Raw genomic sequence first — 21107 nt, 5'->3', positions numbered from 1 at the left:
CAAGTGTTCACGACCCTTTGGGTGAAAAAAAACTTCCTTGCATTTGTTTTGAACCTATCTCCCTTCAGTTTCTCCGAATGCCCCCTCATACCTGTTGTCCCCCTCAGTCTGAAGAATCTGTCCCTATCCACCCTCTCTATGCCCCTCATGATCTTGAAGGTCTCTATCATATCTCCCCTGAGCCTCCTTTTTTCCAGAGAGAAGAGCCCCAGCCTATCCAACCTCTCAGCGTATGGGCAGTGTTCCAGCCCTTTTACCAGTTTCGTTGCTCTCCTTTGGACTCTCTCAAGTACCGCCATGTCTTTCTTGAGGTGCGGCGACCAATACTGAACGCAGTATTCCAGATGCGGGCGCACCATCGCTCGATACAATGGCATGATGACTTCCCGCGTCCTGGTTGTTATGCCCCTCTTTATGATGCCCAGCATCCTGTTGGCTTTTTTAGAGGCCGCTGCGCACTGTGCAGATGGCTTCAGTGATGCATCCACCAGCACACCCAAGTCTCTCTCTAGTCTGCTATCTCCCAAAAATGCCCCCCTGTGAGGATCGGTGACCGAAATCACACGATTGCACTGGCGACAACGTTTAAACCCGGTGAGAGGCCGGGACATAGAAAAAATAAAGTCCGTGTCGAACGGAAGGAGCAATTGGGCCTAGGCCCAAGGCTCACCGGCCGGACTAGCGACTAGAAAAGAAAAGAAAATATATTATTTTATTTTTTTTGTAAAGGAGAAATAAAGAACAAGAGCACAGCGACCGAACTTTTCTGAAAAAAAGAAACAGCCGCGGTGAAGAGAAGGCAATATCGCTGCAGAGCCGAAGACAAACGTGTCTTCTTGTCTCCGCGGAAAATAACGAACTGAGGATTCTCTCAAGAGATGCGCCCCCTAGTTTGGGCAGGAAGGCACGCACGCATGCGTGGTACAGTACTTGAAAGATCGAGATCTTCAAGCAAGTTTGCTTTCGAGGCTGTCCGTTGCGGGGCTCCGTCGGTGACGTCACCCATGTGTGGGAATATGCTGCCTGCTTGTCCTGGGATAAATCACTAATGTAATGTAATGTAATGTAATGTAGATATTGTGCTATTGAATTCTAGTTTCTGAATAATCATATCTCTCCCTGTCAACACGAGACAATATGATTATGTAAAAGGTTTATCTTTGCCCCAGTAACTGGCAAATATCTGCTAACAGTAACAGCATTTCGGGACTTTCCAGAAGACAAACCAAAACAAAGTGTCCTACCAAAAAGTATCAGAAATGCTGACAATCAACAATCAAGCTCAGGAAGGGAGGGGGCCTATTCTCAGAAATTATGGACCTTAGTATTAAGAATGAATTATCAGGGAAAATAGAGAGAAGTCAGATTTGACACTGGGTGATATCATTGCATCTTTTGTCTGTAACATTTTGCACCTTATTGCTGATCACTGTTTGTATTTTTTCAAAATTCAATAAAAATTTTGAACTAAAAAAAAAGAAATTATAAATGTGACAAACCAATAGAAAGGGAGTATGTAATTTGTAACTAGGTAGGGCTCTAGGCTATTGAACTAAAAGTACATAAGTGGCATACCGGCTGACTTAACTTTAGGATGGATACATATCAGAGCAGGCCATTCTGTATGTTACCATTGGCTCAATGTGCTGTACTTTGTTGTTTCATGAAAGCTGACTTTTGTCTAGTGCTAATAAACTTACATTATATATATACTAGTGTTTTAGGCTGTTACATTAACGGGTGCTAGTAAAGCCTCCTTCCCTCACATGTCCCCTATTTTCAGTCCCAGCTCCAAACCCATTTTTACCCCCTCCTCCCCCAGCCCCCAGCTTTCCCTCCCCACTCCACTTCCCTGTCCAGCATTAGTAATATTCTATTTCTAGCGCTTGAAAATTGCTTTTGAATTCCCTCCTCTCCCAAGTAAAATGTATTAAAAAGGGAAAACACACATCAGGCTGGGCCCGCAAAAGCGTGAGAACAACCTCCCCCCCCACACACACACACACAAATCGAGGCGCATATGAACCCGCCTTTGTGTAACTGCAGCGGCAGCACCAGGGCCTGAGACGCAGCGAGTGAACAGCGATCTGAGGAGGTTGGCGTTGAAAAGAGAAGCCTTTATGTGAGGAAAAAAAAGAAGATCCTCTCAGCCAATATCGATCGGTCTGGCCCTTAGATCATTGGTTATGGGTTTTCTATGCACCTCTGGTTTTTTTGTTATCAGCTTAATCGAGGCAATATTGTCCGTGGATCCTGATCTTTGATCATTCATTACAGGCTCTCTTTGTATTTTTGCATCTTCTATGAATTATTTGATTCATTTTTATGTTATTCATTATTTTATTGAGACAGCAAAGCTCTATTATTCATTTACATTCATGTTTGTAACTAGTCATTACATTATAACCAGGTTACCGCTCTGGAAAGACCAGCCAGTTTATAACCGCACTAATCGACTTTTTATCCCTTGATTACCGGCCACTTATGCACATACTTCCTTCCTTTTGTAATGCATTGTTTTAACATACCTTTTTAATTTACACTGCAGTCCCTTATTTCACACCTATGTTGTAGCATTAATCGATTGTATATCTTTATAATTTAAACTACAGTTTTCTCATTTTAGACCCATATCATTGCATTCACTAAGGTCAGGCCTTTTAATGCCCCCTTTTTTAATGCATTGTAAGAAATACATACTGCTGTCTATTATATTAGACTCATATTGATGTTTTGATCAATATAAGGTCTTTGTATGCCTTTTTTGGCATATTTTATTTCATTTTATTACATTTTATTCTTTCTAATAAATGATTTTTTTAAAATATTGTGTAATATTTGTAACATCTCATGGTTGTTTTATTATTTGTTTTATAATCCTTATGATTTGCTGCTTAGGTATTTTATTGTACTATGTGATGACTTGTATTTTAATGTACTATGTGTTTTTTATTTGGCTCTATGTTTTTTTTACATATTAGTTTGATTTGGTCAATGCGGTTTGTATATAACTTATCCACCACGGTATGTTGTTATGTTTTTGCTGTACTTATTCATTATATACTTGTATCACTATTTTTCAGTCACTACGTCACTTTTCTCTTCTCTTTTTCTTTCTTTCTTCATTTATCTACCTTTTTGCATTTATCACATTTTGTTTTATTATCACATTCATTTTGGTTATCACAGTATTTTTTTCACTTTCTGATCATTTCTTCAGTCTCTTTCACGTTTACGTCTGTAATAATCATTCTTTTTCTTTTTACTTAGTTCACATGGTTATTTCATTATAACATCACTTCACTTTTTTTCCTTGCAATTTTGTAATTTTGTTTTATATTCACATCCTCATTTTGTTACAATTACACCATCACTTGAACACCATTGGCACATATGTAGTTAAATCATATGTTTAATACTATTGTATCATTATTTATGTTTATTAGGACCCCTGAGGAAGGTGTTGTCCGAAACACGGACCGTGTTGGGTCCACTGGTTGGTAATAAGGTAGTATATTTACCATACTGCATTAATATTGTAATAAACAGTGCCTACATCTTGCACATGGTCTGCAGTTTTTGTTCTGTACTTTGTTGTTTCATGAAAGCTGACTTTTGTCTATTGCTAATAAACTTACATTATATATATACTAGTCTTTAAGCCCGTTACATTAACGGGTGCTAGAATATATGTATGTCTGTCTTTCTTTCTTTCTGTCTCACTCCCTGCCCTTGTGTCTTTCTTCTTTTCTTTCTGTCTCCCTCCCTCCTATTATTTGTCTTTCTATTTGTCTCTCTTTCTGCCCCCTATGCAGCATTTATCTCCCCTTGTCCACTTTCCTGTACAGTAGCCATATCAGCATTCCCTCCCCCTCCATTTCCTTGTGCATCAGCATTTCCCCCCTCCCTACTTCCCTATGCAGCATTTTCCTCCCTCGGGTGCTAGAATATATGTGTGTCTATCTTTATTTCTTTCTCTCTCTGTCTCCTTAGCCACTTTTTCCTGTCCATTCTCCCTTCTTTTTACCTCCCCTGTGTCCACCACCACCCCTTCACTGCTCCCCTTATCCAGCAGCAGCCCTTCTCCCTTTGTTTTACCTCCCCTCTGTCCATCATCACCTCTTCCTGCACCCTCTGTCCAGCAGTAGGCCTCCCTTCATTTCCCCCCCCATCCATCAGCATCTCTTCCTGCTCCCCCTGTCCAGCAGTAGGCCTCCCTTCATTTTTCCCCCCTGTCCATCAGTATCTCTTCCTGCTCCCCCTGTCCAGCAGTAGGCCTCCCTTCATTTTTCCCCCTGTCCATCAGCACCTCTTCCTGCTCCCCCTGTTCAGCATTAGGCCTCCCTTCATATTTCCGCCCTGTCCACCACCACCCCTTCACTGCTCCCCTTATCCAGCAGCAGCCCTTCTCCCTTTGTTTTACCTCCCCCCTGTCCATCAGCACCTCTTCCTGTTCCCCCTGTCCAGCAGTAGGCCTCCCTTCATTTCCCCCCCTGTCCATCAGCACCTCTTCCTGCTCCCTCTGTCCAGCAGTAGGCCTCCCTTCATTCCCCCCCTGTCCATCAGCACCTCTTCCTGCTCCCCCTGTCCAACAATAGGCCTCCCTTCCTTCCCCCCCCCCCCCTGTCCATCATCACCTCTTCCTGCTCCCCCTGTCCACGGGAGTTAGTACAGAGCAGGTCTCTGCCGTTCTCCCCAGAGTTTTTTTATTTACTTGGATAGAGTCCTTGCGCCCCCCCTTCCCTTCCCGCGTACCCGATTACGAACTCGGCGATTCAAGCAGCCTGTGCAGCAGTCTTCACACGCTGCTTCGGGTTCTTCTACTGCCCTGATTTACTCTGGCACATCCCTAATGACATCATCAGAGACGCGGCAGAGCAAATCAGGGCAGTAGAAGGGCCTGAAGCAGCGTGTGAAGACTGCTGCACACGCTGCTTAAATCGCCGGGTAGGTAGTCGTGTCAGCAGCAAGGGAAGGGTGGTGAGCGGCAAAGGACTCGTCTGGTCTGTTGCGGAGGGCGGGCTGGCTCCATTTATCGATTCGTTCTGGAGAGGGGGGGAAAATGTGCTGTGTTGGGGGAAGGGTAGGCAGACGTGGGGACCGGGTTGCGCGCTTTCACGCTCAGTAGATTTCGCAGCTTCTGTGGTGCCTGAGCTGCAAGAGAGGGAGCGGGTTGTGCGTGGCGGGGGAGGCCCCAACTGCCCCAACTGCAGCTTCTTCGTCGTTGAAAGCTCCTCTCTCGATCCTGGTGCAGTTCGAGAGAGGAGCCAGTTCCATGCACAGTGAGAGGCGGGGGTGAGGAAGGCCGCGGCAGCTGTGTAACTTTTTTTTTTTTATTTGAAAGCCGCCGCAGCAGCCGGGGCCGCACATGCACAGTTGTGTTTCCGCAACGGTTCAGGGAACACAACTTTTGAGTGCGCTTGCGCGGCTTAGCATTTTATTATATTAGACTAGTGTTTTAGGCCGTTACATTAACGGGTGCTAGTAAAGACTCCTTCCCTCACATGTCCCCTATTTTCAGCCCCAGCTCCAAACCCATTTTTACCCCCCCCTCCCCCAGACCCCAGCATTTCCCTCCCCACTCCACTTCCCTGTCCAGCATTAGTAATATTCTATTTCTAGCACTTGAAAATTGCTTTTGAATTCCCTCCTCTCCCAAGTAAAATTTATTAAAACGGGAAAACACACATCAGGTTGGGCTCGCAAAAGCATGAGAACAACCTCCCCACACACACACAAATCGAGGTGAATATGAACCCGCCTTTGTGTAACTGCAGCGGCAGCAACAGGGCCTGAGACGCAGCGAGTAAACAGCGATCCGAGGAGGTTGGCGTTGAAAAGAGAAGCCTTTATGTGAGGAAAAAAAAGAAGATCCTCTCAGCCCATATCGATTGTGCGCGCGCGGCCCCCTCCCTACTTACTTAGCTATGGCCAAATCTATCTTCCGTCCGCGATCCTAACGGGAGCAGCGCCCGACCCTCAGCGGCTCGAAGCCCTCCTCCCGGCAGCCGCCGCTCCGCACCACCTTTCATGTGCTTTAGCGTGCATGCGCACTCTTGCTGGCCACAGCCCAAAGATCAGGGATCAGGGAACACGGCGGTAAGAGTGTACATGCACGCTTAGCATTTTATTATATAGGATATATATATATATATATATATATATACACACACACACACACGCCTTAAAGCAACCCATCCAACACACACACATACGCCCAGTAGAGGAAGGGATGCCCACTCCCTCCCGTCATTGTCAAAGCAACCCATCCGACACATACACACCCAGCAGCAGGAGTAATGCCTACTTACTCCCGCTGCTGCCATAAAACAACCCCCCGACAGCCCCTCCCCAGCAGCTGGAGGGATGCCCACTCTCTCCTGCCACACATGTACCCCCCTCCCCCTGGCAGTAGGGATGCCCACTCCCGTGCAGAGCTACAATCAGAAATGGTTGCTGGATGTTACTGTAGCACTCTCGCAAATTCTCGCAGTCTCACAAGACTGCCCTGGGAACTTGCAGCAGCCTTTTGATCGTGGTTCTGCAGGGGGCAAGAGCAAGCAAAGATAATTCCCACCCCGCTTCACCGCTAGATTAACAGAGTTCAAAGGTATGTTGTAGAGAGATCCGGGAGGCAGGAGAAAGATGGGGTGGTTAACAGTTTGCTGGGAAAGGACGCGATAAGATTGCTCCTGTCCCAGCTCACCGCTGGACCAACAAGGCTTAATCAGGCCCTTAGGAGGACTGCAATGGGTCTGGGAGAGAGTCGGGGTGGTTAAGTTGGCCAGGATAGGACGCGTGAAAGGATTGCTTTTGTCCCAGCAGTCCGCTGGACCACCAGGGCTTCTGGGAAGCCTACAATGGGTCCGGGTGGGGGATGGGGGAGCATGCAGACCTGAGGACCCGCATTTAAACTGAGACCCCCATTTTTGGGGCCTAAAAATCTCAGCCTATATTTTAGTATACAAAGGCCATTCAAAAAGTATCAGACCTTAATTTTTCTTGCATAAACAAATAAAGCTAGGGAGGCGTGGTTTGGTGTATGTATGTATGTATGTATGTGACCCTAATGCGCATGCTTGAATTTTTTCTCGCCTACAGAAGCTGTCAGTCGCCAGCAGACCGCTGATGAGTGAGGAAGTGTAAGTGAATGCCGTTGGATTTTCGTTTTTGACAAAATGATAGAAAAAGTTGAACAACACTACTGCATTAAATTTTGTGTAAAGCTTGGCAATTCCCAAGTGGAAACGATCCACAAGCTTCAACAGGCCTTCGGGGATGAAGCAATGGACACCACACAGATAAAGGAGTAGTACAACCGCTTCAAAGATGTCCGCATATCAGTGGAGAGTGAAGCACATAAATTTTTATATATACAACATAAATTTTTATATATACTGCAAAAGCCTTTCGATTCTATGTGGTTTACAAAAGAGATGGGCTGACCATTGTCAGTGAGCTATAATAGATAGAATATTGGCATCAACGAGTTAACAATAGTTTTACATCAGTATGCTGCTTTGAAGGGATTACAAGAATTTTGAGAACAGATGGCTTTTTAATAGCTTTCTAAAATGCATATATGATGTTGATATTCTAACAGTTTGGCCCTCAACATCCAGAAATGAGATCGTCATTGACCAAGTGAGGACCCTGATGATGCAGAATCATGGAATCACGATCAGAGAACTTGCAGACGAGGCAAGCATCAGCGTTGGATCCGTTCATTCCATTTTGACTGAGTATTTAGGCTTCAGGAGAATTTCAGCGAAGTTTGTGCAAAAGCTGCTAACGATCGAGCAGAAGCAACTCTGTTTGGAGATCACACAAGACATGCTGGAGACTATAAATAGCGATCCCAACTTCCTCAGCACAGTGATCACTGGCAATGAGTCCTGGGTTTATAGGTATGACCCAGAAACCAAGTTGATGTCATCACAATGGAGCATTCAACATCCCCATGGCCAAAAAAAGCAAAGCAGGTCAGCAGTAAATGTCAAGTCATGCTGACTGTCTTCTTTGACTCCAGTGGCATAGTTCATCACCAAGGGGTACTACCAAGAGGTTCTGCTTCACCTTTGTAACGCTGTGAGACGCAAACGGCAGACCTGTGGGCAGCGGGCAATTGATAGCTCCATCACGATAACGCACCTGCCCATTCTTCACATTTGATACAGAGATTTCTGGCCAAAACAACACACCTGTGATTCCTCAGGCTCCCTACTTTCTCAACATGGCTCCTTGTGACTTCTGGATTTTCCCCAAGCTGAAAATGCCCCTGAAAGGGACCAGATTTCAGTCAAGAGAAGACATCATGCAGAATGCGATGGACCAGTTGCGAGCAATCTCAAAAGAGGCCTTCCAGCGCTGCTTCTGACACTAGCAGAACCGTTGGAAGAAATGTGTGACGCCCTAGAAGAGCCAGGCCAGGCGTCTGAGGAACCAGACACAGCAAGCTCCATCGAGGATCAGGTGAGGGACCTTGAGAGATACATCAAAGAAGCCTACAGGAGGGTGGAGGAGAAGGACCAGCAGCATCACGGACAGGCATCCCTAGATGATGAGAGCCACAACCCACCGGAGGATGGACCCAGTGGAGAGGCCGAACAAACAGAGGGGGCCGAGGCGAACCAGGACCCCGAGGGAGGAGCACCAAGATACACCAAGGATACGGACCTGAGGCAGAGGAGGCTACTGAGAAAGGGGAAGACTGCAATTGTTATAGGAGACTCGATCCTGAGGGAGGTGGACAGTCATGTGGCCGGAGGGAGAGAGGACCGGCTAGTGACATGTCTCCCAGGGGCCAAGACAAAGGACATCGCCGACAGAATCGAGAGGATCCTGGACGGAGCCGAAACAGAGACAGCAGTAATTATCCACGTCGGAACAAATGATGTTAGTCGGAGGAACTTCAGCATGCCTGCGCTAACGGACCAGTTCAGGATCCTGGGAAGGAAGCTGAAACGGAGGACACAGAGGATAGCCTTCTCGGAGATCCTGCCGGTCCCGAGGGCAGATGCAAGGAGGCAGGCCGAGCTCCAGGATGTGAATGCGTGGCTGAGAAAATGGTGCGAAGATGAGGGCTTCCACTTTGTGAGGAACTGGTCGTCCTTCTGGGGAAAGAGCAAGCTCTACAGGCGGGACGGCCTGCACCTGAGCACGGTGGGAACAAGAATACTGGCAACCAACATGAAGAAGGAGATCGAGAGGGCTTTAAACTAAGGAGAGGGGGAAAGCCGACAGCAGACCTGATGACGCTTCGGACAACGGTATCCAGAAAGGATGCTGAACGGGAAGACAACTACAGGGAAGAGGACGGGGAACCGATGGAGCTCGAGATCAGACAGCGAGGGAAGCACCAGGTAACAGCAACTTGCTGTGAGGGACTTAAGTGGCAGGGGGATTCAGGGGGGCGGGGTGGAACCAAAATGCAAGCAGAAGGCAATAAGGAGGAGCCACAAGGTAAGAGGGATCAAACCAAGGCCCAGGGGACAAGAACAAGGGAGGGGGCAGGAAATTCCCGAGGAAAAGCGGGGAAGGGTGGGGGAGGGGACACGAGGAGGCATAAATTTGCAAGGGTAAAGGATGAGGGTAAAGCAGAGGCACAGTTAACGGGTGAACAGCCCGAAACTCAAGGGAAGGAGGTCCAGGTAAAAGCAGAGGTGGGGGACAAACGCCGGGACCTACAGTGCTTATACACGAATGCAAGAAGCCTCAGGGCCAAGATGGGTGAACTGGAAGTCATGGCCAAAGGGGAGGACCTGGATGTAATTGGAATTACGGAAACTTGGTGGACAGAGGACAATCAATGGGACGTGGCGTTGCCAGGGTACAAGCTCTACAGGAGGGACAGGACCCACAAGAAGGGGGGAGGCATAGCACTATACATAAAGGACTCTATCTACTCGGTCAGGATGGATACGGCGACAAAGGCAGAGGGGCTGGAATCACTATGGGTCAAACTGCCGGGAACCAAAGGTGCAGACATAAAACTGGGGCTGTATTATCGTCCACCTGGTACGCCGGATGCAGTTGGACACGACTTGGAAGCGGAACTGAAGCAGGAATGCAGTACTGGAAATGTAACAGTGATGGGGGACTTCAACTACCCGGGGATAGACTGGAGTACGGGTCACTCCAACTGCACCAGGGAAACGGAATTCGTAGAAGCTGTGAAGGACTGCTTCATGGAACAACTAGTCAAGGAACCGACGCGAGGGGGAACTACTCTTGACCTCATCCTTAACGGATTAGGGGGGCCTGCAAGAGGGGTAGAAGTGGGAGGACCACTAGGTAACAGTGATCACAACGCAATCAGATTCACCTTAGAAAGAGGGACACCCATAGTGAGGAGGACCGCATCTACTGCGCTCAACTTCAGGAAAGGGAACTATGTTGCCATGAGGGAAATGGTGGGGAGGAAGCTCAAGAACAGCTTTAGGATGGAGACTGTAGGAAGCGCCTGGACCCTATTCAGGAAGCACAAAACCTGTACATCCCCAGTTTCAGGAAAGGCTGTAAAAACAAGCGGTCAAAAAGCCCGGTTTGGATGACAACTGAAGTAAAGAGGGCAATAAGTGACAAGAAAGTGTCCTTCCGGAGATGGAAAAAGGACTCAACGGAGGAAAATCACCAGAAGCACAGGAATTGCCAAAAGGAATGTCACCGAGAGGTTAGAAAAGCAAAAAGGGAATACGAGGAGGGGCTGGCCAGGGAGGCGAAAAACTTCAAGTCATTCTTCAGTTACGTAAAGGGGAAGCAACCAGCGAGAGAGGAGGTGGGGCCGTTGGATGATGGGGATAGGAAAGGAGTGATTAAGGAGGATAAAGAGGTAGCTGAGAGGTTGAACATGTTCTTCTCGTCGGTCTTCACGTGCGAAGACACATCCAATATACTGGACTCAAAGGAGCTCATGAGGGGGGAACAGGCCGAAAGATTGGAGCATATAGAGGTAAGTCTGGAGGATGTCCTCAAACAGATAGACAGGCTAAAAAGCGGCAAATCACCGGGACCGGACGGTATCCACCCAAGGGTTCTAAAGGAACTAAGACAGGAAATAGCAGGCACAATGCAGCATGTTTGCAACCTGTCCCTGAGAACAGGAGAGGTGCCAGAGGACTGGAAACTGGCGAATGTCACACCTATCTTTAAGAAGGGATCGAGGGGTGACCCCGGAAACTACAGGCCGGTGAGCCTGACTTCAGTTATAGGGAAGATGGTGGAAGCGATGATCAAGGACAACATTTGCGAACACATCGAGAAAAATGACTTACTGCGAACAAGCCAGCACGGATTCTGTAAGGGAAGGTCATGCCTTACGAACCTACTGTACTTCTTTGAGGGAATAAGCAGTCAGGTGGACAAAGGGGAACCCATGGACATCATTTACCTCGATTTTCAAAAGGCTTTTGATAAGGTGCCACATGAAAGGCTGCTTAAGAAGCTGTGGAACCACGGGGTGGGCGGGGATGTACACAGATGGATCAAGCACTGGCTGTCAGGTAGACTGCAGAGGGTCGGAGTGAAGGGCCAATACTCAGACTGGCGGGGAGTCACGAGCGGTGTGCCACAGGGATCGGTGCTGGGGCCGCTACTCTTCAACATATTTATCAATGACCTGGAAACAGAGGCAAAATGCGAGGTTATAAAATTTGCGGACGATACCAAACTCTGCGGAAGAGTTAGGACCAGGGAGGAGTGTGAGGACCTACAAAGGGACCTGGACAAACTGGAAGACTGGGCAAACAAATGGCAAATGCGCTTTAACGTTGAGAAATGCAAGGTCATGCATATAGGAAATAAGAACCCGTTGTTCAACTACAAAATGGGGGGGGCACTGCTGGGAGACAGCGGACTTGAGAGAGACTTGGGTGTGCTAGTGGATGCATCAATGAAGCCATCCGCACAGTGTGCAGCAGCGGCGAAAAAAGCCAACAGGATGCTGGGCATCATAAAGAAGGGTATCACAACCAGGATGCGGGAAGTCATCATGCCACTATATCGGGCGATGGTGCGCCCGCATCTGGAATACTGCATTCAGTATTGGTCGCCGCACCTCAAGAAGGACATGGCGGTGCTTGAGAGAGTCCAAAGAAGAGCAACGAAGCTGGTAAGAGGGCTAGAAAACTGCCCATACGCTGAGAGGCTGGATAAGCTGGGTCTCTTCTCTCTGGAAAAGAGGAGGCTCAGGGGAGATATGATAGAGACCTTCAAAATCCTGAGAGGCATAGAGAGGGTGGATAGGGACAGGTTCTTCAGACTGAGAGGGACAACGGGTACGAGGGGGCACTCGGAGAAACTGAAGGGGGATAGGTTCAAGACAAATGCAAGGAAGTTTTTCTTCACCCAAAGGGTCGTGGACACATGGAATGCACTCCCGGAGGAAGTGATCAGGCAGAATACAGTACAGGGATTCAAACAGGGATTGGACAGATTCCTGAGGGACAAAGGGATCGTAGGGTACTGAAAGGGGTGCAGGGACAAAGGGTCAAGAATTTGATGGGAAGATAGGACTTCGATGAGAAACCAAGGGGTGATTCAGACAGGTCACGACCTGTTGGGCCGCCGCGGGAGCGGACTGCTGGGCGTGATGGACCTGTGGTCTGACCCAGCAGAGGCACTACTTATGTTCTTATGTTCTAGTACATGGGGACTACTTTGAAGGAGATTAGTATAAAATTGTTGTAGCTGAATAAAAGTATTTTTTATGAATAAAGATCTGATACTTTTTGAATGGCCCTAATGTAATGGTAGATTAGATAAGTCTCTTTTAAATTTAACCAGAAAGCTAAATATAAAAATGTTGGTGTTTCCATTAAGTTTATTTTAAGTTTATGTTGATACAGGATAGCTGTAGAAATCCATCAAGTGCACTGTAAGGCATTAATTAATACTGGCCGCCATACCTTAAAAAGGATATGGTGACACTCGAGAGGGTCCAGAGAAGAGCAACAAAAATGATAAAGGGCATGGAGAATCTTCCATATGCTGAGAGGCTGGAGAAGCTGGGACTGTTTTCCCTGGAAAAGCGGAGACTTAGAGGGGATATGATAGAAACTTACAAGATTATGATGGTTATAGAGAAGGTAGAGAGGGACAGATTCTTCAGACTGGCGGGAGCAACAAAAACTAGAGGGCACTCCAAAAAATTGAAGGGAGACAGATTCAGAACAAATGCTAGGAAGTTCTTCTTCACTCAGAGGGTGGTGGACACCTGGAATTCGCTTCCAGAAGAGGTGGTAGAGCAGAGTACAATTTTGGGTTTCAAAATGGGATTGGACGAGTACCTGAAGGAAAAGGGGATTGAAGGGTACCATTAGAGGGTTACTATACAGTACAAAATGCTTTGGAACATTAGATCACTTACAGGTCATTGACCAGGGGGGCCGCCGCGGGAGCGGACTGCTGGGCATGATAGACCTGTGGTCTGTCTCGGCACAGGCGATGCTTATGTTCTTATATCAAGAAATACTACTCATACCTATATAAATAGTGCCACCCATATTAGCTCTGGGCCTGCCCAAAATGTCAGGTTTGGCTCTGCCACTGGCACTATCTTGTGTTTCAAGTTTTATTTTTGTTTGATGAATCGCTTATTTAGTTTTACTAAGTGAAATACAACATTAATTTTTTTAAATAAAGCATGTATTTAAACATATCGTTTAAAATTTAAAATAATGGGTTAGACCGACAGACTTACAGACTAATAAATACAAAAGGTAAGTAGGGGCAGAACTACAATTCAATATTTTAAAGCACAGAAGAGAGCCATAAATGGAAAGAACATTAGGGAGGTAAAAGTGGAAGCCTAAGAAAAAAAAAAAACTAATGTAAAATTTGAACATAATTTAAAGATTAAAAGCATCTTTAAAAAGGAAACTCTTGTGCACATACTGAGTGACAAACCAGGAAGTGAAGCACACATCAGTGCCATTCTTCTGTGCCTTTAAATGCAAGCTTTTCACAGTAACATAGTAGATGACGGCAGATAAAGACCCGAATGGTCCATCCAGTCTGCCCAACCTGATTCAATTTAAATTTTTTCTTCTTAGCTATTTCTGGGCAACAACCCAAAGCTCTACCCGGTACTGTGCTTGGGTTACAACTGCCGAAATCTCCGTCAAAACCTACTCCAGCCCATCTACATCCTCCCAGCCACTGAAGCCCTCTCTAGCCCATCCTCCCCCAAACGGCCATATAAAGACACAGACTGTCAGCCCAGTACTGTCCTTAGTTCAATATTTAATATTATTTTCTGATTCTAGATCCTCTGTGTTCATCCCACGCTTCTTTGAACTCAGTCACCATTTTCCTCTCCACTACCTCTCTCAGGAGCACATTCCAGGCATCCACCACCCTCTCCGTAAAGTAGAATTTCCTAACATTGCTGTTGAATCTACCACCCCTCAACCTCAAATTATGTCCTCTAATTTTACCTTCTCTGGAAAAGATTTTGTTCTACGTTAATACCCTTCAAGTATTTGAATGTCTGAATCATATCTCCCCTGTCCCTCCTTACTTCTAGGGCAGGGATCTCAAAGTCCCTCCTTGAGGGCTGCAATTCAGTCGGGTTTTCAGGATTTCCCCAATGAATATGCATTGAAAGCAGTGCATGCACATAGATCTCATGCATATTCACTGGGGAAATCCAGAAAACCCGACTGGATTGCGGCCCAAAGGAGGGACTTTGAGACCCCTGCTCTAAGGTATACATATTCAGGGCTTCCAGTCTCTCCTCATACGTCTTCTGGTGAAAGCCTCCTATCATTTTTGTCACTCTCCTCTGGACCGCTTCAAGTCTTCTTACGTCCTTCGCCAGTTACGGTCTCCAAAATTGAACACAATACTCCAAGTGGGGCCTCACCAATGACCTGTACAGGGGCATCAACACCTTCTTCCTTCTACTGGCTATGCCTCTCTTTATACAGCCCAGCATCCTTCTGGCAGCAACCACCGCCTTATCACACTGTTTTTTTGCCTTTAGATCTTCAGACACTATCACCCCAAGGTCCCTCTCCCCATTCGTGCATACCAGCTTCTCACCTTCCAGCATATACGGTTCCTTCCGATTATTAATCCCTAAATGCATTGCTCTGCATTTCTTTGCATTGAATTTTAATTGCCAGGCATTAAACCATTCCTCTAACTTTTGCAGATCCTTTTTCATATTTTCCACACCCTCTTCGGTGTCTATTCTGTTTTAAATCTTGGTATCATCTGCAAAAAGACACACTTTTCCTTCTAACCCTTCAGCAATGTCACTCACAAACATAACAGGATCGGCCCCAGCACCAAACCCTGAGGGACTCCACTACTTACTTTTCCTTCCTCCGAGCGACTTCCATTAACCACCACCCTCTAGCGTCTGTCCGACAGCCAGTTTCTAACCCAATTCACCAATTTGGGTCCTAACTTCAGCTCTTCAAGTTTGTTCAACAGCCTCCTATGAGGAACTGTATCAAAGGCTTTGCTGAAATCTAAGTAAATTACATCTAGTATATGTCCTCAATCCAGCTCTCTGGTCACCCAATCAAAAATTTAAATCAGGTTCGTTTGAAACGATTTACCTTTTGTAAAGCCGTGTGGCCTCGGATCCTGTAACCCATTAGATTCAAGAAGTACACTATCCTTTCTTTCAGCAACACTTCCATTATTTTTCCAACAACCGAAGTGAGGCTCACCGGCCTGTAGTTTCCCACTTCATCCCTGTGACCACTTTTGTGAATAGGGACCACATCCGCTCTCCTCCAATTCACGGGAACCACTCCCGTCTCCAGAGATTTGTTGAATAAGTCTTTAATAGGACCCGCCAGAACCTCTCTGAGCTCCCTCAGTATCCTGGGATGGATCCCGTCTGGTCCCATCAGTTTGTCCACCTTCAGTTTTTCATGTTGCTCATAAACACTCTCCTCCGTGAATGGCACAGAATCTACTCCATTTTCTAATGTAACTTTGCCAGACAACCTCGGTCCTTCTCCAGGATTTTCTTCTGTGAACACAGAACAGAAGTATTTGTTTAGCACATTTGCTTTTTCCTCATCACTCTCCACATATTGGTTCCCAGCATCTTTTAGTTTAGCAATTCCATTTTTCATCTTCTTCCTTTCACTAATATTTCTGAAAAAATGTTTGACTCCCTTTTTTACATTTTTAGCCATTTGTTCTTCCACCTGTGCTTTCGCCAGACTTATCTCTCTCTTGGCTTCTTTCAGTTTCATCCTGTAGTCCTTTCTGCACTCCTTTTCTTGGGGTTTTTTATATTTTCCTTTTTTTTAAATTTCATTTGAAAGGCTTATATTTATGAGGGAGTGCTGAAAAGTTCTCAGTCCAGCAAAGAAGGGAATGACATGGAGCCATTAAACTTACAAGTTAAGAACATAAGAATTGCCGCTGCTGTGTCAGACCAGTGGTCCATCATGCCCAGCAGTCCGCTCACGCGGCGGCCCTCAGGTCAAAGACCAGCATCCTAACCAAGACTAGCCCTACCAGCGCCCGATCATGTTCAGCAGGAACTTGTCTAACTTTGTTTTGAATCCCTGGAAGGTGTTTTCCCCTAACAGCCTCCAGAAGTTATTCTACATATTCACCCTTAAGTTCAACACACTTAGCACATCGTGTCTGAAGTTTCTGTAACCCTTCCAAAAATTATTCTGATGTCTGGTCACTGAAATACTGTTCCGCTACTGCAATCACCTCTAAATCACAAAATTAATTGTCACCCTTTCAAACTCTTTTTAAGGATTGGAAACATAAAATATTCAGATAGAGCAAGGGTAGATGGTCTATGCCAGGGGTCTGCAACCTTTAAGACATAAAGAGCCACTTGGACCCGTTTTCGAAAAGAAAAAAAAAACTTGGAGCCGCAAAACCATTATAAAACAAATCTAACACTGCATATATTGTTTCTTATCTTAATGCTATATACAGGATCACTAAATTGAAAATAAAATCATTTTTCCTACCTTTGCTATTTGGTGATTTCATGAGTCTCTGGTTGCACTTTCTTCTTCTGACTGTGCATCCAATCTTTCTTCCTTTCTTCCAGCCTCCTGTATGTTTCCTCTCCTCCGGACCTCATTCTCTCCCCCAACTTTTTCTTTGTCTCCCTGTTCCCCCTTCTTTCTGTCTCCGTGCCGTCCCCCAAGCCACTCGGTTTGCTGCCACCGCAATCGGGGAACAGCCCCCAAGCCACCACCGTCCCAAGCTTTCCCTGCAGAAGTGTTGCGCTGACCAACATTCCGCTCCCTGACGTAAATTCTGACGTAGGAGAGGAAGTTCCGGGCCAACAAGGCATTTCTCCTCATTCCATCCAGCCTGAGCCCCATCTCTCCTTGATCCAGCATTTCCCTTCTGTGTCTGTCAGAATTACCATTCCACCTATTTTCCAGCATCACCCTTCTTTGTGTCCATCTCACCTATATCCCTATCTCATCATTTTTTCAGAATCTTCATTTGTCTCTGTCCTTGTCTTTACCCCATGTTCACCATTTGCCCTTTCAATGTCTTTATCTCCCCTCACACACTTTTTCAGCATTACTTCTATGTCTCTATTTCACCTCCTCTTCAAGTCCCCTCTATCCTTATTCAGTAGGTCCTGCTTACTCTTTCTCTTCTTTGTGTCACTATCTCCATTTTCAGCTTTCCCCCCTTTTCCTTTGTTACTGCACCCTGTAGCCAGAATCTTTCCACCCTCCCTCCACTCCGGCCCAGCCCAGTATGAAATATTTCCTTTTGTTTCCCTCCCCTCTCTCTTTCTCTCTCTCTTCTCCTCCCTCACCCACGAGTCCTGCATCTGGCCCTCTCCCTTCTACCTGCACCTGGCAACACCCTCCTGCTCGCGGCTCTCTTCAGCAACTCGTCAGCAGCAGTGATCAAGACAAGCTGCCGACATCGAGGCCTTCCCTCTACGAGTCCCGCCTTTGTGGAAAAAGGAAGTTGAAACAAGCGGGACTCGCAGAGGGTAGGCCCCGACGTCAGAAGCTGCTGCTGAGTTGCCGAAGAGAGCCGCGGAGCAGGGGATGTGGCCGGAAGCAGGTAGAAGGGAGAGGGAGATAGGAAGGCTGTAGATCTCCGGAGCATGACACCGACCCCGGCCAGGATGATTTCTTTTTCAGGCGTCGCGGCGGGAAATAGCCATGCTGAGCAGTGAGCTCAGCACTACACAGATGAAAGCCTTGCTTGCTGATTGGTCCGGCGGCACGGCGGGGCGGGGCCGCCGGACCAATCAGCAAGCAAGGCTTTCATCTGTGTATGTGCTGAGCTCACTGCTCAGCATGGCTATTTCCCGCCGCGACGCCGGACTTGTAACTGCATGCCTGCGTGACACACTACCGGAGCCGCAGCAAAGGTGGAAAAGAGCCGCATGCGGCTCTGGAGCCGCAGGTTGCCGACCCCCGGTCTATGCATTGAAACCCCAACTGCGTCAAAACATCATTGTTTTGCCAGTCTTGTGAGCAAGTACATTGTCTTGCAAAAAGAGAACTCCTTTCCACAGCTTCCCTCTCCTTTTTTCTTTTAATGCCTCCTTTAATCATCACAGCATGTTACAGCAGTATTCTGCATTAACTGTTTGGCCCCTTGGAAGATAGTCAGTCATTACAACAACTTCCTAATCACAAAACAGTGTGGCCCTAACCTTTCCTGCTTACTTTTGGGTCTTAAATTTCCTTGGCCTTGGAGAACCTGAGTGTCACCATTGAATGGACTGTTGTTTTGTCTCAGTATTATAGTGGTGTTACCACGTTTCATCAACAGTAACTAGTTGCACCAAAAAGCTGGCACCAGTTTGCTGAAAATCAACTTAGAAGTGTCTACTCAATGTCATTTTTCGTCATTTCGTCACCCACTTGGCTTATAGCTTCTGCATACCCAGCTGCTTGTGGATTATACACCCAACATGTTCCCTGGATATCCGTACTGTCTCAGCAATTGTTTTAGCTGATATTCACCGATCTGCAACAATCAGGTCATAGGCATGGTCAACAATTTCAAGAGTTCACACCATTTCAGGCCTGCCAGACCTTGCTGCATCTTTAGTCTCGAAATCTCCATGCTGAAAGTTTGCACACCACTTCTTCACTGTGAAGTAAGATGGGCATTTGTCACTCAATGTTTGCATCATACATTTATGAATTTCCTTTGGAGTTTTCTTCTGCAGGAATAGGAACTTCATGATAGTTCAGAGTTCCACACTTCCAAATTCCACATTTTTTATTGACACGGTTCAATCAATGACCTGAAACAATGTCAAAACACTGCATTACGATTCCGCAAACTGGCACTTTGCAAAATAAAATAACATTTTTCAGCTAATGTAACAAAATAATACTCAGAATTTAGGAAGTTGGTTGGGCTGAGAACTTTTCAGCAACCCCTCCTAAGTACAGAAAATAGGCACCAATATGTGCTGTAACATTATGGTTTGCTCGGACCTGTACACATTTGTTTTTCACTACCAGCAATTAGAGGCTTGTATGGGCTTCCTTCCACTTCTGAAATAAATCATAACCAGCAGATTTTAAACTGAAAATATTTAGAAATCCTCTATTCCAGCACCTTATAACGCCAGCTCTGAGCTGGAGTTAGGTTTCCAGCAGTAAGGGCAGGATTTGCTTGTGCGCTGAGCACTGGGAGGGAATAGCATCACCTCATTTACATCCGTTTGACTACATGTAAATATAATTTGCACTAATTTTCATTCACTGTAGCTCTCCCAATGTTCTGTGCAGATTAATACTAGCACTAGTCAGCTCTAGTGTCATGTTAGATATTGAGCATTGGCCCAAGAGAAAATTATTACTTTCTTCCTACTCCCCCTGTACAATTCTGTCACCAATAAGATACCCTTAATATAGTGCAAACCAACAAAAGTTAACATTATAACACATCCCAGTGCGTATGTATTGATCCTTAGTCATCTTGGCACAATACAAGCACTACAGCAAGCCTTGGCAGGAAACTGGACTGTACTCCATGTGCCCTGAATTGGGAGTGAGGTTCATTGCTATTACTGCATATGCAGAATTAACCGATTTGGAGAGATTGCCCCCAAGAGCCATCATATAACTTTAGCAAGTATTTCAATATAACATGTTTCTTTTAGCTACCATCCCTCCACCAACAAAAAAAAAATTCCACAAGCATGCTTGCACCAGGCATGGCTCTACTTACCTATTAGACATACTTCTGCATTCAGGTTTAAAAATTTCACATTCAGTAGATAAAACTAAAAAATCTGATTTCAGGAGTTGGATTAAGAGCCCAATCCCTCTTCTTAAGGTATCAAAAGTGCTTCAGCAATTACTTGAGCAACTACCTGCTGGCTTTTATTGGAAATAAACGAGGTGTTGCTACGTCCTTCATTCTGGCATGCTTCTTTCACGTAGATCTCCACCACCTAGGAATGGGGAGAATCATGAAGCTGCTGTCTCACCGACACGCTTTCAATACTAAGCAATCAGTATGAATAGCACAGTCCTCACGATCCTCCTGGAGCACACGATTTCTTTGGGTTTTCATTGGTTTCTGTGCAGTCCCTGGCTGAAATTAGCCAGGCTCTGTAGCTCCTCATTCACTGCTCCCTAGTCCTAGATGCTGCCCCTAGATACAGTGTTTCACACTCTCAACACTTCCTTATGCACCAAGCGCTGTTAGCAACTAGACGCCGCGCCTGCGTACTGCCTCCAAGCTATTGTTACTAAGGAACATCCTGTTCCTAACAACGGTGACAGTAGCTGGAGGGCTTGGTGGTGCAGGCCTGAAGCTGTTAACTATGTATTTCAAACTAAACAATGTAAAAAAACAAACACATTTTAAAGATGTTTGGATTGAGGTTACAGTGGTGTTTTGTGTACTACGTATAGTTAACGCTAGAGATGTTTGCACTTTAAAATTTGCTGGATAAAAATCTTGATGTTTCTAAGTTTTAAAATTGGAATCAAAGCAGAAGGAATGCAGTTATTGGAAGTTATTGTGAAGGCAACCGGGAACGAGAAGGAGAACGCTTGAAATTTCTATGATGTGAATAAGAAAATCGTAGGAATACACTGGGGAAAACAAATAATATACCAGGTCCTGCGTTGTGGGTGCTTGGAGATCTGAAGAGAGTT

General features: G+C 46.0%; 1 protein-coding gene across 5 annotated transcripts in view; it reads right to left on the bottom strand.

Moving 5' to 3' along the window:
- IQCA1 (IQ motif containing with AAA domain 1) overlaps positions 1-20596 on the bottom strand; it is a 1056753-nt gene extending 1036157 nt beyond the window's left edge. For all 5 annotated transcript variants that reach the window (XM_033944078.1, XM_033944080.1, XM_033944079.1 and 2 more), the window contains exon 1: positions 20170-20596. In XM_033944078.1, coding sequence (XP_033799969.1) covers positions 20170-20180 — 11 coding nt within the window. In that variant the 5' untranslated portion in view covers positions 20181-20596. The remainder of the gene's footprint in view (positions 1-20169) is intronic.
- Between the last annotated feature and the right edge of the window lie 511 nt (positions 20597-21107).

This window comes from Geotrypetes seraphini, chromosome 5, assembly GCF_902459505.1.
Source record: "Geotrypetes seraphini chromosome 5, aGeoSer1.1, whole genome shotgun sequence".
In the NCBI taxonomy this organism is placed as follows: Eukaryota; Metazoa; Chordata; class Amphibia; order Gymnophiona; family Dermophiidae; genus Geotrypetes; species Geotrypetes seraphini.
This window is presented reverse-complemented; position numbering and strand designations above follow the sequence as displayed.